The sequence below is a fragment of the Saccostrea cucullata genome, unplaced genomic scaffold, assembly GCF_032062105.1.
Source record: "Saccostrea cucullata isolate Sc308-1 unplaced genomic scaffold, CSIRO_AGI_Scuc_v1 ctg3, whole genome shotgun sequence".
Taxonomy (NCBI): Eukaryota; Metazoa; Mollusca; class Bivalvia; order Ostreida; family Ostreidae; genus Saccostrea; species Saccostrea cuccullata.
This window is the reverse complement of record NW_026935858.1, coordinates 560,894-577,520: the sequence shown is the minus strand read 5'-3', so window position 1 is coordinate 577,520 and position 16,627 is coordinate 560,894. Positions and strand designations below refer to the sequence as shown.

The window sequence follows — 16,627 nt, the reverse complement described above, 5'->3', positions numbered from 1 at the left end:
ATATGTATATACAAAGAGATTCAAAGTATCCCTCCTCAAGCGATATTAATCCATATAAGGAAAAATCTCACAGAATGGAGATTTAAATCTTTTTTTTTAAGTTCAAATATTTTTCAGATGTTTGATTAAATTTTCTGTTTTCCTCAAACAGAATTACATGTCTCATGCACCATTTTATTAAATATCCGACTTTTATATCACGTGTCCCGGTTCAGACAAGCTATCGCAAAAATCGATTTGATTACAGTGTAACAGCTGGCTAAAAACGAGAGAGCTCTGATGGACTTTTCCACGATGATTTAGAACAGTGCACATACTTATCCACCATAGGACGAATACGCCGTGTTTTGTAATATTTTAGTCCACACATGATGTTTTCAGTATTTTGGACTATACTCGTTTTATGTGTTTCTGGGATACACTCAGTCCATATAGAGGAAGGTAAGATCTCATAACTTTTATAACTTAAAAGGACATCTATTTGTGCAAGCTGTAGCACTGAAGTCACACACGTATTTGGAAGACTTTATTTTATAAAGGTTTCGTTTTGATTATCTGTGCTGCTGTAATACTACATCAGTAGTTATTTTAAAAACAAGTTTATTTTTATTTCCTGTATTGTTAAATACATGTATACTCTAAACCTTGCATGCCAATACGTGACGAGTGTATTTAAAGTTCTGTTTTTGTTTGTTCCCTATATAAATCTACAGACCAAAAAGGGTATAATTAAACAGCATGTTCAACGTGGTTATGACACTGTAAATGCTTTTTTCTATGAATGAAAAATGGTTTATTCTAAACCTTACTCCCTTCGCATATAACCATCCGGCCTGTAGAGCGTCGTAGAAAATTATATCGGTGTTTTGATAGGATCGTTAGACTTTCAAGGACGAGTCTGCAGATACAGTTTGACAAAAGAACTTACGACTAAGACTAAAAACTTTCGTGGTTAGCATATTTCTGCCAAAACCAATTATTCTGTTTAAGATTGATAGCATGAATACATTTTTTTCTAAAATCCTTATAAAATTTCATGTACTTTGGAAAATTATAAGCAAATTACATGTAGGTCCTAGTCATAAGTTCATTTGTAAAAGGGTCCCTGCTGCCCTATCTCAATGTTATACAATAATTTGGTAAAATAAATAACTTGCACGCAGAGAGTAACCTCAAAAGGAAAGTGAAAGGGGGGTCTCTTGCTTTTATTCTTATTCTGTACTTCTTTATGCCCCCCCATTCAAGTTGTCTTTATATTGCATGCTCTTAAACTATTTAAAATCAATATTCATTTAACATTGAGTATGCTAAACATAGGCGTCGGAGGTGGCACGCTATACGAGTGTTGGTAAAAATAGGGGGGGGGGGCTTATTTTTCAATTTTCTGCCCCCCCGAACTTACTTTTTTTTCCAAATATATACTAAGTATAGACATTGAGCATATCTTCGTAGGTTTAGCCCCCCCCCCCAGATACGTCGTAGTATAGGTTAAAGATGGGGAAAATGGACTGTACTGGAGTTCGTAAGCTACCCCCCCCCCCCCCCCCTTCACCACCACCAAATACAGAATTTTCAAGAAATAGGAATTTCGTGTTTGGGAAATAAAAATTTTTTGTACACTTAGCCCCCCCCCCTCCTTTGCAAAGACCCGTCCCTACTTTCAATTTGCTTCCGACGCCAATGCTAAAAATAAATCATAACCAATTGAAGGTTGATCAATAAAAGCAATTTGAAGACGATATGACGAAGAATTATTTTTTTGAAAATTTAGAAGATCGATATAGTCGGTGACAGATGTTACCTTAATGTTTGTCTGTCGTCCATGTCATAAATTTAAGTAGAAAAAATCCTTGTGGAAAGTGGTGGTGTTTTGAACACCACCACACACACACGAAATATTTTGTGTTTGGACAAAGAACATTTCTCTCTCTCTCTCTCTCTTTTATTTTAAGTTCAACACCAATAGATGAAAATATCGATTGAAATTAAATTAATATTCAGTTCTGCATGACGTAAAATAAAAAAAAGCACCTTTACTCCACCATCTCTTTTTTTTAAGTATAAAAATTTTGAACAATGTCTCGATTGCATGATTTAGATTATTTTGCTTTATAATGATTGAATAGAATAAAACGTTATTTTATAAAGAAAATGATACTAAATTCTAGATCGTTGTAACATGAAAATCAGGGTTTGTTAGGCATATACTACAGTACATGTATAGTATAAAATCGCGATGTACCATTAGAGCTGTTAAGTATAGGCCACTGTCATTACATGCTCCTGGGCATGTCACAGTCTATTCGTTACTATAATAAAAGATGTTATCAAAAGCTGTTACCAAAACAAAAACTGTTACTAATTGATTTTACTAAACATAGAATATGTTCAAATTATTGTCACCTCCCACCCTCTTGCCCCCCACAAAACTGTTGTTAAAGGCAAATTAAAGAACATTTATTTTTCATTTTTTTTAATCTTGGTTGAAACAGTAATTTAGTCCAATTTTGACCCAGAGCCTTTTCGCCAGCCAATTTTTATCCGCTTCTCTCCTCAAAACTCTTAGGTTTTTTTAAAGGAGAATAGAAGTTCAGAAATCCTTGTCTAGCAAGGAAGACCTCGGATTACTCTAAATTTTAATTTGGCTAACTGTAATATCTATTACAAAATAGTAGTTATTACAGTAATTCTTGTTTTCAAACCATTCGACAAATTGATGATACAATATCCATTACTACCTCCTCCCCCTAAATCTAATTAACGGATTTTTAGATATCCATCGTAAAATTGCGATGTTACTCTTACTATTTCCTTCTAAATGCATTTGATAAAGACCAAAAATCCCAGTAGATGCGGTGAATGTTTAGAAGCTCAGTGTGTGCCAAAAATTCAAAATCAAATGAATTTAACGACATGTATTGCGTAAATAACAATATTCTCCAAAAGTAAGAAAACTTTATTTAATGAAGAAAAAGAAAGGTCTACTTTTCAAGAGCATTCTTTACAAATATTTTTTATTTTCTGTACAGCACAATGTCACCCAGAAGAAGTCCACATTACGTTTGGCGACAAAGTGTCAGATGTCGTCATCATGTGGTCAACAGTCGGTAATTGTTCCAGTTCGGTAGAGTATGGCCCTGGACCCTGGGGATTAGCACACAGGGCCCAAGGGGAGACCAAGCTGTTTACAGAAACCAACCCCAACGGAAAGCATTACCTCCACAGGGTTGAGGTTAAGGTAGGTCAAATACGCGTTTAAAATGGACCGTATTGACATTAAGGTGGCGATATCAGTTTTTATTGACCTTACAATTTTGCCCTCCACCGTCTAGTACTGACGCCTCAATATGGGTGAAAGATTCTCGAAAGGGACATTAATCAACAACAAAAACTTTATCTTATTTATTTATGGCTAGTATGAATTGTTTATTTATATCTGAGGTTTTTACAGTGATAAATATTCTATAAATGTACATGAAAGAATTCGAGATGTATACGTTAAAAAAATTCTGTTGTTCTTAAACAGGACCTTGGTAGTTCCACGACATATTTCTACAGACCTACCAGCAATGGAGTTAGCAGCGGACCATTCTACTTTAAGACACCGCCTTCTGGATATGTAAGTTGAAAGTGCTTGAAAAATTATTCTTAAAGAATTTTTAACAGCTAGTATTTGAAATGTAAGAATGCATAATCGTCAATATTTTCACAGTTTTCATTTTCCAAAAAGGGCTCCTCACAGCCTGAATCTGATACCATAGAAAATTTCCTAGAGTTTGAAACTAAGAACTAAAAAGGCTAATCAGGTCTTTCTTTTGGTCCAGGATTGGAGCCCGGAGTTTTTGGTATATGGGGATTTGGGCGTGGAGTCTGATGCGATCGCTGCTCTGGAAACGGAAGCTTTGTCAGGGAAATATACGTCAATTTTTCACGTTGGTGACTTTGCATACAATATGGAGGACGAAGGAGGAATGGTAAGCTCTTTCTATCGCACTTTCTCCACCCTTTACTATTTTTTTTTATAATTATCATAATTCATGGCTACTCAGCATATTAATAAACTAAACTGAAAGGTATGTTTGCAGTTTTTCTTCATACTTAATCTAAGTTACTGCAGCAATCATTTTGGTCAGGGATTTTAATGAAATTGATGCTGCGCAATCCTGCATTTTTTATCAATAAAAACTTTAAAATTATTCAAGTAATTTATGTAAAATTTCATTTTGAAACTCTTCAAATTAAGCTTCTCTTTTATATGAACTTCTCTGATATTTTTACTTAAAGTATACCTGAACAGTTTGTGAAATTAAAAAAAACTTCAACCTTGTCAAGACAAATTTCCATGCATATCCATTTAACTTGTATCTTTTTTCCATCCCCATTTTCCATTTTAATTTAGCAAGTAAATGACACGCACAAAAATGACACGTCCATGGATTTGTGCGAAAATAAGGTGAGACCAGACTCAATCATAACTGATGCATGTTGTTAAGGCGTAGAATTTTGGTTGCATGAGGCGCGGAACTGGGATGCCAATATATGTGTATTGATTTACATGTTTATGAACTTCATATATCATCATTATTCATGCCTGCAAATTGTCTTTGTTGTGAAATTCTTTTATAGAAATTTTACACTGTGCATGTGCTTGTTGTTGAATTGGACAAAGAGGAAACCGAAAAATTGTAATTTTGCACCTAAATCACTTGAATAATATTGTATATTTAAAATATGAGGGATGTGACAGACAGTTTCACTCTCTAGATATTTTATTTAAACGTAGCACTTTCATTTCCCGATTAAATTAAAATAAATAACCAGTTTTGATCTAGTAAAACTTTCTCAAACATTAGCAAAAATGTGTATGAAATACAAAATACACCATTGTATTTACAGAGAGGAGACACGTTTTTACGTTTAATAGAAGATTTTTCTTCTAGAGTGCAATATCTGACATCTCCAGGAAACCATGGTAAGCTGTATATACATATAATACTTCACTTCCTACCCGTGCAAACTTAGTATTATTTCAAAATAAACGCACAAATCACTACTCAGCATATATTTTCGCTACATTTTATTTTCACGGAAAAGCATTTATTTATTTTTACGAATTCTTGTGATTGTTCATTTCAATCCTGAAGAATATTTTACACGAGAATGAAAAAAAAATCACGTGCAGACAGTTTCTCGTGTTACGCGAATATATCCTATAAAAAGTTTTTTACGGTATATATATATATATATATATATATATATATATATATATATATATATATATATATATATATATATATATATATATATATATATATATATATATATATATACATTCACATGTACATTGTACTTTAAAACAGAAATAGACCAAGGCAGTTTCGCCCATTACCGGTATCGGTTTTCTACGCCCGGTACATCCTGGCCCATCCCCCTAAACAGATTGTGGTACAGCATAGACATAGGACAAGTGCACTTTGTCAGGTATGTCAAAATATAGTCCATATATCAGAAGGTCCAGAGACAAGCGTTTGAATTTTTTTTCTAATTTTTTTTTTATATTTTAGTTATTCTTTTAATCGATTTAAATTAAATTATGAATGACATTGTGAATGGTATTCAGATGGTATTCGTTGTGATGTCTCGGCTGACGTCTCTACGCTCCTTACGTAAATTCTTTCTCGATTACGCGACACCAAGTCAAAAGTATTTCACCGCGAACCTTAAACATGCATGAATGCTCTACTAAGGTACTTACAATAAAAAAACATCTAATCGGACATAACTGGCCAATATTTCGGATTATACAACATTTTAAACGATGCAATTTACTGAAAAGGACTTACATCTTTTTTACACTGTACATGTATTAAACAAGATTTCAGAATATACAACAGCAGGATTAGACAAGTTTCGCTGTATATATAATATTGGTTTCTTTCCAACAGCTATTCCTCGGAAGTGTTTTTCACGTCCGATGGACAATACATTGCTGAACAAGAAAAATGGCTGAAGGCAGATTTGAAGCAAGCAAACGACAACAGAGCTCGTTGTCCGTGGGTCATTGTTCTGGGTCACCGCCCAATGTACTGCTCCAATAGTGATGGAGATGACTGCACAAAGGCAGATTCTAAAGTTCGCGCCGGGTAAGCATCTTCAATATGATTCGTCTTATATTGATCACGTGTTGATCGAATTCCTACTGCCCATCGTGAAAATAGCAAAAGAATTAAGTTTAACTTTTATATGAATTCAAAATGTTTGTTGTTTAACGTCCCTCTCGAAAATTTTTCACTCATGGAGACGGAAATATCTTATTTAAAGAAATCTTGCAAACAGTATCACGTAGTTTTTTTTTCATTTTCCATAAATTCTTGGACAAATCTTTACTACATAGCCTGTAGACATGATAACAATCACTGATTTGTAAATTTAATTACAATTTGCCGATTTTAATCAAAGATGGGGTAAAAATTTGATGTGATGGCATTGACTTTAATTCCAGATTAGAGGACATTTTCTTCAACTATGGAGTCGACATAGTTCTACAAGCACACGAGCATTCTTATGAGCGACTGTGGCCTCAGTATAAAGGAGTCGTACTCAGCAAGAATTATACAAATCCACAGGCACCAGTTCAGCTCATCTCGGGGGCAGCAGGGAGCAAGTATAAAGGAGACAACGAAAAAGCCAGGAGAGGTAATCAACTCATTCTGATTAAAATCAGATCCTCGATGCTCCTTTTTCAACGATACTAGTATGTTGCTTACCAGGTTCCGAGGTTAGCGACACATCTTAAAAAAGGAGCATCGCGGATCATTTTAATCAGATTGGTAATCAACTTTGAAATCAATCAGTTCTAACCAAATTCATTACAAATTGTAGAATTTGTGATTGCGTTCAATATGGTTGTATTATTTGCCTACATAAGTATTAATAAAATAGTTAGCTTTAGCCAGACTGCATGTTAATTTTCGATCGTCCGCGTATCTGTCAAATAACCTCCTTCACGGAGGATCGATGCCAGTGTTAAACGGGAATATTACTTAATAATCCGAGCATTAAATCATAAATGTATCCAATAATCTTACTATCCTTCATATTTGTTTTGTTTTCTAGAAGAATGGTCTGCCTTTGCAAATACAGATGAATCATTAAACAGCGTGGGTAAATTGAAAATTATGAATTCGACGCACTTGTATTGGGAGCAATATAATTTGTTAACAAAACGTGTGATTGATTCGGTGATTATCGTACAAGATAACCACGGTCCATTCAAAAAACAAAAATTATCCAACGATGTCACGCAGAAAATTGAAAAAGTAAAGCAAAAGGAGAAAGAGAGGATCGAAAACTCGAAGGTTATTCCGTCTCCGCCAAATCATCACAGAGAACCTGGTAATTCATCCGAGAGAACGAAGTCTTTAGGCACCGGTCAAAAAATAAAGGAAATGTTGACTCACGTTGATAAACGAATAGCGATTGGGGTTGGTAGCGGAGTTGGTGCTCTTATTTTATTGATTGTGGTAATTTGTGTTGTAAAAAAGAAGAGAGCGGCTACTGTGCGGAAGTATCGAAGATGGGACGATAAAGTTGATTACGGAAGGAAGTTCTATTCTAGTTACAATCACGTGGATTCTGGAGACAAGGAAGCAGACGACTTTGAAGTTGACGTCAGTGATGGCAATCTGCCAACAAGTAAACTTTTAACAGACGACCGGAAATGACGTGTACATGTGTACTAACCAATGGTGTTCTTCATAAAGCCAAAGTCCAATGTGTGGTCAAATATAAAAGAAATGCTGGCTCTTGCCATTCAGCCAGTTGTGTGCCAAATTCCATAAAGAACAAATATCAACGAACATACGTGGGAAATTATTATGTTAACAATCAATTGTATCAATAAAATGATATAATTCAAAGAAACATTTATACTGCACACTGGTCAACCGTTCGTGTCTGGTGTCGAACATATACTATAGTAACTCTTGAAATTTTACGTTTATTAATTCAAAATAATTTTTAATTTGCAAGGTTCTTAAGTGCAGTGATGCATCATGTAGATATGCACATCGAACTAAGAACGAATATCGATTTTTTCTAGGTAATAAGACTGAGCAGGGTTATCTAGAAAAAATCTATGAAATATAAAATATGTTACTCAGACCCATGTGATCTACTTTGACATGAGTCATAACTGTATCTAGTCATAAGATGAAAAAAATCTTCATTGCTAATATTTCTCTCATTCAACTATCTTTACTCTTAAAAATCCTCAAAATTTCAATGTTTCTAATTGAAATAAGTAAGGACAAGGTACTGCACCAGCAACATTTCTCGGGATGTATTTAAAATAAAATGGATAAAGACAAACATATTAACAGGTTTTTAAATTTTAATTCCCCTCAAAATGAATTTGAGGAAGCGCTAACATTTATAGCTGCTGAGGTAATGTGCACGTGTTTTTGTTTTTGTTTTTTTTTTTACATTTAGTGCTATTTTAAAATGCACTGTAGTTTTTTGAAGTTTTTAAAAATAATTTAAAGACGTAAATTGCCTTCTTGAAAAGGGAGAGCTTATTGTGTTCCATTTTCACTATTAAGCGTATTCTCTGGAAGATGCATCAAACGTATTCACAGTCGTCAAAGCATTGAAAATCTGTCAGCTAGTGTTAAGTATTTATAAATAGGATTGCTAAACTCAGATGGAAATACAATTCGCTTGGAAACACGTCTATTTTATATGAGATTTGTAGATTGTTACTGAACGAATTTGCATGATAAATTTATCAGTATTCAGTGTTGCTTGTGGTTGTCTCTTCACTTTTTTGTACAGTTGATGTATAGAATTTTTCTAAATGTTGTTCTGGCAAAAGGTTTGACGTTGTGAATTAGGGCGCCCTATTGGGTGTACATATATTCATGTTGTGCTGGTGGAGGGTTGATGTTGTCTAGTTGTTTTGGTAAAATGTTGTTTCGGATAAGGGTTGATGTGGTTGTTGTTGTCAAATATTTTGTGTGATTCCATTGCGTTTTAAGAATGTATGTGTTGTCATTTTTTGGAAAAATATTTTTTGTTGTCATGAGAGGTTGAGATGGTCGATATTTTTAAAATGTTGTTTTGGTGAAGAGTTTGTGTTGTCAAAGGTTTTGGTTTGTGTGTTGTTTGGGCGAAGGGTTGTTGTTGTCTACGATTTTATGTGTTTTGGCGCCTTCTTGAAGGGTTGATGTTGTAAAAGTTTTAATGTGTTGTTTTTGGTGTTGTAAAGGTTAGGTAGTTGTTGTTTTGGTGAAGGGATGATGTTGTCAAGGTTTGATGTGTTATTTTGGTGGTGGGTTGTTGTTGTTGTAGAGTTAGTGTTGTTTTGTGATTGGTTGGTGTTGTAGAGTTGGTATTGTCAGGAATTCGGGGTAAGTTGTTGTTTTGGTGAAGGGATGATGTTGTCAAGGTTTGATGTGTTATTTTGGTGGTGGGTTGTTGTTGTAGAGTTAATGTTGTGTTGTGATTGGTTGGTGTTGTAAAGTTGGTGTTAATGTCAGGAATTCGGGGTGTTATTTTCGTATAAATGGTTATTGTTTTCAGAATTTTATACCTGCAGGTGTGTTTTATCGCTGTAGTAAAGTGTTAAAGCACGGTTGTGTAGTACATTCGTTTGTTACAGTATATAGGAGTTTTATACGTCCATTTTATTGAATTATTTGTTAAGAAAATGATCAAATTATTCAATTTTGATTGTTTCAATGAAGAATTTGTTTTCTATTGCTTTCTTGACGATAAAACATATTTTTTGTGTGGTACCATATGCAAAGGTAGATTCACTAGTGTACTAGTATGTTATTCTCGCCATTTATGGGTTTTGTTGCGCGTATGTCTATACTCCTATTTTGCAATAGTGAACAGAAATGGACAGATTTTCAGCTGTATTTGTAAGGTTGAGCTACTAGTTTTTCTTTGTGTAAAATGGAGAATTTGCAGTTGCGTGTTCCTAGTTTGGAATAGTTGAACAAATAGTACATATCTTCTGCTATGTCTCATTGTAAGTTTGAGCTACTGTTTTCCCCCGCTAGTCAAGTATTTGTCGTAATGGAGTTAGAATACAACGGGTAACATAGGGTTAATTTAGGCGACTGTGGATACTTTGAATTTGATCTATCTTCATTTTCATAAGTAAAAAAATTTGAATGTTTATCTTACTGATATATAAATTAAAACATTTTTATGAATAAAATTTAAGTTGTATACTGTTCATGGTCACTCAAGGAGGGATATAGCTTTCATATGTATGTTCTAAGTGATGTGTATAGATATTTTAGACGATGTTACATGATGCATTGTTTTTTCTCTACTGCTGTACTTATATACTTGATTTTCATAGAACTTGACCAAACTTGATCATTTTTATCACAGCATTAGTCATGTAATCCATTTTGTTGTTCATTTTCAATTAGTCCATAGGATGATTTAGTTTGACCTGTCATCGTGTATGCATTTTTACAATGATATTTTGTATTTTCTGGTGCTGGTGGAGGATTGAAATATATACATGAATGTTAACCTTTTTTAGTATAAAAATCTGAATAAATAATACATGAAACCGCATTTGTGGTAGCAAAGATGGAAATACTCAGAGCCAATACCTAATTAATTGGCCAACCTGCTTGATGCCCCCACACAATATAACTCGTTATCAAACTTAACGTCCTCAAATTGAGATCGATTATGATTATGAATGATGAAGAAAAAATTGAGTTATAGATGAGAGCAGGTACCAAGGTGTAAACATCCCCTTCCGACCATTTAAACCCGTCGTACGTTCCTTGTCATGAAATATCCGTCGCCAATTCAATGTAAAAATAATGTTCTTTTAAGATTTTAAAAATTTAACAACGCCGTAATGACTCCGTGTGAACGCAGCCCTGTCACACCAAGCTGCGTTCACACGCCGTAATGACGGCGTGTTAATTTTTTTAAATCGCCGTGGAATCGCAGGAAAATTTCACAAATTTCTGTAAATTTTTTATAATATGAAGATGTCACGGCGTCCCCACGGGGACGGACGCGATTCTACGGCGATCTCACGGCGTTCTACTCCGTTCCCACGGAGATCTCTCTGCGATTGACTGCGCTTCCGCAGAGTTTTCACGGCGCGTTAGGAGTTTTCACCTCGTGTTCACGGCGTTCTCACTGCGCTGGCTGCGTTCACAATACGTTCACAATGCGTTCTATACACCCCTACTAATGTTATTGTGATTTAAATTCAAGGCACGTGGTTTATGTTTACCTATTCAAAGGTTATAGGGTAGATCCGGTTTTATAAATAAAATTGGCAGTAAACAGGAAATTGCTATAGTCTGTTTCTTCTGAAACATGTCCTGTGAAAAATGTGTGTTTCCACACCTTTCTGAAAGACTTTCATGATTTTCAACAGAAATGGGTGGCTTAAGGTGGGGGGGGGTTTAAATAACAATTAATACATCTTATTTTTAGCTTCAAAAATTACAGCTCACTAGCTACCGATACGCTGGTAAAATGTGTAATATCATCTACACTGACAAACCTTTGTTTGCCTTATATGGCTATTGCTATTAATGCGCACAGAGCATCTTACCAAGAGCAACTGACCAATTGTTGATTGTATACGTTTACGCCAAATACATGATTACGTGTTACTTCGAACACGTGGTTCAGGTCAATCTATGATCATGTCAGTGGAGTGCAAAATAAAAAAAATGTTCTTATGAACAAAATGCAAACATTAGAAACTATTAAAAATATCAGGGGCGTTTTTAACTTGTTGTTTACTAGAGAAAAATATGTTTAATAAAACGTATACATAGTTCGTGTCAAGTTCAGAACACCAGCATTTCAAAGGAAAACGTGCAGCATCTCGTATTCATTTAAATGGACAAAACATTTTTTTACATAACTATACTCGTGATCACGTGTGTTGGCCAGGGAATCCACCTGGCAATTGTATTCACCGATAGTACAATAAAGGAATTTATCAAGCGTAAAATTCCTGTAGTATTCGTATAGTAACCCATAATGCAATTCTCATTCATCTGATTTGTCAGTTAAAGTCACATTGGTGCCCTATTTGCTAATCTGACGCCAAAAAATATAGTCCCGGTTCCCATGCAAAATATCTGTCCAAAAAGAAATTTTAATTCATGACAGCAGAAAATTGTATCAAAGAGAATACTTAAAATAATTTAAACTTGAATGAATTCAAGAAAGATTAATTGAAGTACATTTCTACAGAATGGTATTATAGGGTGGTGTGAACTAAAACACAACATAACTTTTCTGTTTACCATGTCTCCACGTGCTAGTCACTTCCTAGCCACATTTCCTTGAATAATTTACCCTATCTCGCTGAAGTCTCGCTAGCTCTCGCCAGAGCCACTGTCAGAGCTACTCTGAACTCATCGGGTTTTATAATGAGCAGAACACCGAAAAATAAAAGGTTCCGAACACATTAGTAGGGGTGAAGTAGCTACAATATACTTACACAGTGTGATTTAACTTTGTAAGAGCTTCTCTGTCCTAATGACAAGCCTACAGCTACTGTCACGCATCTATATTTTAATTAGTCACTAACTACAGCAACTTTGCACAATCCTTGGTTTGATCGTTACACCAATAGGATTCTGCACCAAAGTGAAGACACAAGCCAGTTGGCTGTACTGCCCCCTTGTACCTCAACTTAATCAATGATCATAAGTAATTAGATATCATATTGATAAAATACAACAGACTGTCTTTCTTTTGGCAACACTATTATTATTTTCTAACAGAACATCATTTATCAATAATACTTGTATAATTCTTTTGTCAAATGACCAATTAATTACGATATTTTTGTTGATTAGCTATTATAATATAAACAAGTAACGGGAAACTCCTCCAACCATGTCACTACTACGTGAGAGTCGAAGTAGTTTTTTACATTTCATGTATCCTTATTTCAGAATCGTTTAATCAAACGCTAGCTGCCTCCATAAACCCCTACTCGCGAAATGGCGGAGTTGTAAAACAGCCGCAATCTGACCCGCTTCAGATTTTCAAATATTAATATCTAGAGTTCAGATTAACCAATAATCAAACAACTTATATAGTAAGCATCAATAGAAAGGTCTCTTTTAATATTCCAAAAATAAATAAAAAATATTGGAAAACAAAAAAGTTAGAAAATACGTTTTTTTTAATTCGCTTGTCCTAACGACAGGAAGTACTGACGACGAACGAAATGTCGCGTCCTGGATAGCATATATCACGATCTATAATCCCTGAAAGTTTCACATTTATATCTTCTACCGTTCTTGAGATTAACCGTAGACAAAATGTCATTTTAAAATCAGGAAATGTCCCGTAACTTGGCACCAGATAAGAATTTTCAAAAAATCTCACGGAAAAAATAACTTCAGATAACAATACATAATATCTGTATATTTCATGAAAATTCACCCAGCAGTCTTCGAGAAATCGCGTGCACAAAATCTGGTGTACGGAAAAATAATAATAATAATAATAATAATAAGAAACAATAGAATCACTATAAGGTCTTCCGTGAAGACGGAAGACCTTAATAATAATAATAAGAAACAATAGAATCACTATAAGGTCTTCCGTGAAGACGGAAGACCTTAATAATAAGAAACAGAGTAAAAACAATATGTTCCCCAACTTCGTTTGGGGAACATAATTACGCTTGTCACGCGAGAGATAGAGAGATTAATGGAATTGTCCCTTTTACAAACTGTAAAAAGCACTCTTTGGATCAGATTAAAAGATTAAGTATTTACTTGTATAAATGGTTTTATTGGAAGTAAATATAACCTGAAGACATTTACATTGTCGATTAATGTGTTCCAGTGGCGAGAAGAATGCGTCTTTTAAGAATTTGTTATTTCATAATTAATGAAAACACTTGAATAATGTTGTAACAATTACAATTTTATAAGAAAATACAGGAATAATTCTTACAAGGGCCATACAGATCTAACCGGATGGGGGGGGGGGGGGCTGTTTATTTTTTCTTTTTGCAAAAATAGACATTATATAGGCATTGAAAATTGGGGACCGTTTTTTGAATTTAGCCACCCCAATTAGCCCCCCTTTCATTTATTCCGATTATGAAGGCAAACAGATCTATTGGATGAACTGTTTATACAATCAAAGGAATAAAATCATGTACTAATGAATTTCCACAGCAGGTTACTAGTACATTTATATTAGCAACTAGCAAATTTTATCCAAAAATACTTAAGATTTACCAATTTACTTGTTTGCAAGTTACCAGTAACTCCTCGGTAACAAAATTATCAATCGCTATCAAATAATGTTAAAATTGGATGAAGGCTAAAAAAAAATCCCTTTTCATGCGGAACTTCGGAAGACATTCAGGATGTATACAGGCAACATAGCAGTATTGCCACTGATGACAGTTATTAAAACTTCAACAGTTTACAACCATAAAGATACGAATGGAAGAAGTACCAGGATGTTCAAGATGCTAATACTCCGCACTGTGATATTGTCAGAGTCAGTGTCACTCTGCACTATTTTTGTGTATGTAGATTTACATATTTGAAATGTCAAGAAATGGACTTGACGTTAACAATCACAAAGAAAACGGCCCCAACTATGATTACACTGGCCAAATTGCTCATAAAACAAATTTTGTCCAGACTCGACGATATCTTTTTCCATGTTACAGGGGATAATTCGGGAATCTCGAAAGCAACTTTTGTCATTTCTTGATCTTTTTCTGTTGTAAAATTATCCACACTTGGAGAGCTTTTTTTGCAGGAACCACAAGAAAATAAATTGTAACACCGCATAAAAAACGGCGAAATTTCCTCCTCTTCCTCTTTATGATGTACACGAAGAATGAAGATGGTTTCCACGCAGATGAGACCGGAAATTATAAGATATGTGGCCAAAATATACCCTATCAATGGCATTGGCTTGGATACTTGTGGCAGACCATCTGACACCAGAGACAGAAAGACCGCCAAAGCCAGAAGACATGTGATGGAGTACCCTACACGTTCACCGCTATCTGCTGGTAAAATAAACACCAAAGTGTTTAACATCAGCATTACAAACACTGGAATAAAAAGATTGACAACAAAAAACAAAGGACGCCTTTTCAAATTAAGGTTAAAGACCACGACCGAATTTTCTGCAAGAAGCTCAAACTTGGTTTCTGTGGAAGCCAAGATCCAGGCTCCATTTTCACTGTAGTAGTTTAAATCAATTACCGAATTCGATGCATACATCAAGACTTCATGTTTATTGTAATCCCAGACCATGATTTTCATGCTGCAAGTTTGTTTATCGAAAGGAAAATACCTCGTGTCAAAATCACACGTCGTTTGATACCTATCGGCAATGTTCCAGTAGGCACCGCCGTCGGCATAGTACTTGATTTTTGAATGTTTGAATCCTAAAAGACCCATATTTGAAGACATAGGGTTAAGAAATGTCATTGGTGGCTTCCATACAAGCGACTCGTCGATATTAATCGAAAAAGTATATCCATACAGCGAAGGATCCCACTGAATAACTTCGTCCTTCCAGTGTATGTAAAAACTTCCTACACTGACCACTTCGCTGGTCACTTCATCCACGTTAGCGATGGTCAGCAGATGGAAGCCCAACGTGACGTTCATAACCTGGGACTGATCAATTACGGGTCTAGCATCCTTGTTGTAACCAGATAAAACCGTGCTGTGAACGTTGTTGTATTCTGTCAGGGTCCCTCCGTCAATTTTGGGGAGGATCACCGATAAGATCAACAGACATCTAAATCTGACCACTCCGTGTTTCATCATCTTGAACAAAGAAATTTGTTGATGTGTTTCTAACTTGATCCTCCAAATCAAGAAGACATTCCAAAATTCTCTTTACTGAAAGGAACGAAAATCACTGACACGTCTGATTTACAGAACAGATAATGGTAACTTCAGGCGATTTTCAAATTCTTATCCAGATCAGCTGTAATTTCGGATCAATTACGTTTTTTCTCTCGCTTGCGCTTATAAAAGGATGGACAGAGCTAATTGCTGGGCATTTAAAGAATTGTAAAATATCTCTGAGGTTGTTTGCATTAAGCATTACAGACAATGTTTTGTTTATATTAGTTTCTTTACACGCTAATCCATTTTAAGACATGTTACCCTTTGAATAAGTAATTTTGCTTTGACTTAAGTAATGGTATCGTAATGCGTAAGTATAACAAACGTTTTCTAATGACATGGCCAAATATATTATAAAGGATTACACGAAAGAAGATAATGAAATTCTACACCAATATGTGAATGTTGTTGAACATGAAAAAATCAAACGATCAGTGTATCAAGATCGATGGCGTAATAATATGTCATCTTTTCTTCTGAATCTGATGAAATTTTATGGATATATATTTACATTTCCAATGTTTTTGTCCGAGATAAAATTACAAATAGCCAATGTACTTTATTTCTCCATCAATGCACTGGCGCGGTTCCAAAAAAACCACGTGCAGGGCGGGACAAACACATTTTCTAATAGATTGAATCCTTTCTACATATAAGGAATAACTGTCAGATTTTTCAATTTATCTTTTTAATGAAGCAATTGAACG

At 34.8% G+C, this 16,627-nt stretch overlaps 2 protein-coding genes across 3 annotated transcripts; one reads left to right on the top strand and one right to left on the bottom strand.

The window, feature by feature from the left end:
* The first annotated feature begins 216 nt into the window (after positions 1 to 216).
* LOC134244003 (acid phosphatase type 7-like) lies at positions 217 to 10,596 on the top strand. 2 transcript variants are annotated; one of them, XM_062726248.1, is made up of 10 exons: positions 217 to 441; positions 3,030 to 3,238; positions 3,527 to 3,619; positions 3,825 to 3,974; positions 4,400 to 4,453; positions 4,897 to 4,972; positions 5,361 to 5,481; positions 5,946 to 6,143; positions 6,503 to 6,696; positions 7,117 to 10,596. In XM_062726248.1, exons 1-10 carry the CDS (start codon positions 369 to 371, stop codon positions 7,722 to 7,724), a joined length of 1,776 nt encoding a protein of 591 aa, XP_062582232.1. In that variant the 5' UTR covers positions 217 to 368; the 3' UTR covers positions 7,725 to 10,596. The 2 variants fall into 2 exon arrangements, with proteins under 2 accessions (XP_062582232.1, XP_062582233.1); XM_062726249.1 differs by lacking the exon at positions 4,400 to 4,453.
* A 3,892-nt stretch (positions 10,597 to 14,488) lies between these two features.
* LOC134243986 (neuronal acetylcholine receptor subunit alpha-2-like) lies at positions 14,489 to 15,836 on the bottom strand. The gene has a single exon (XM_062726229.1). The coding sequence runs from the start codon at positions 15,834 to 15,836 to the stop codon at positions 14,595 to 14,597; it is 1,242 nt and encodes a 413-aa protein (XP_062582213.1). The 3' UTR covers positions 14,489 to 14,594.
* Positions 15,837 to 16,627: the final 791 nt, after the last annotated feature.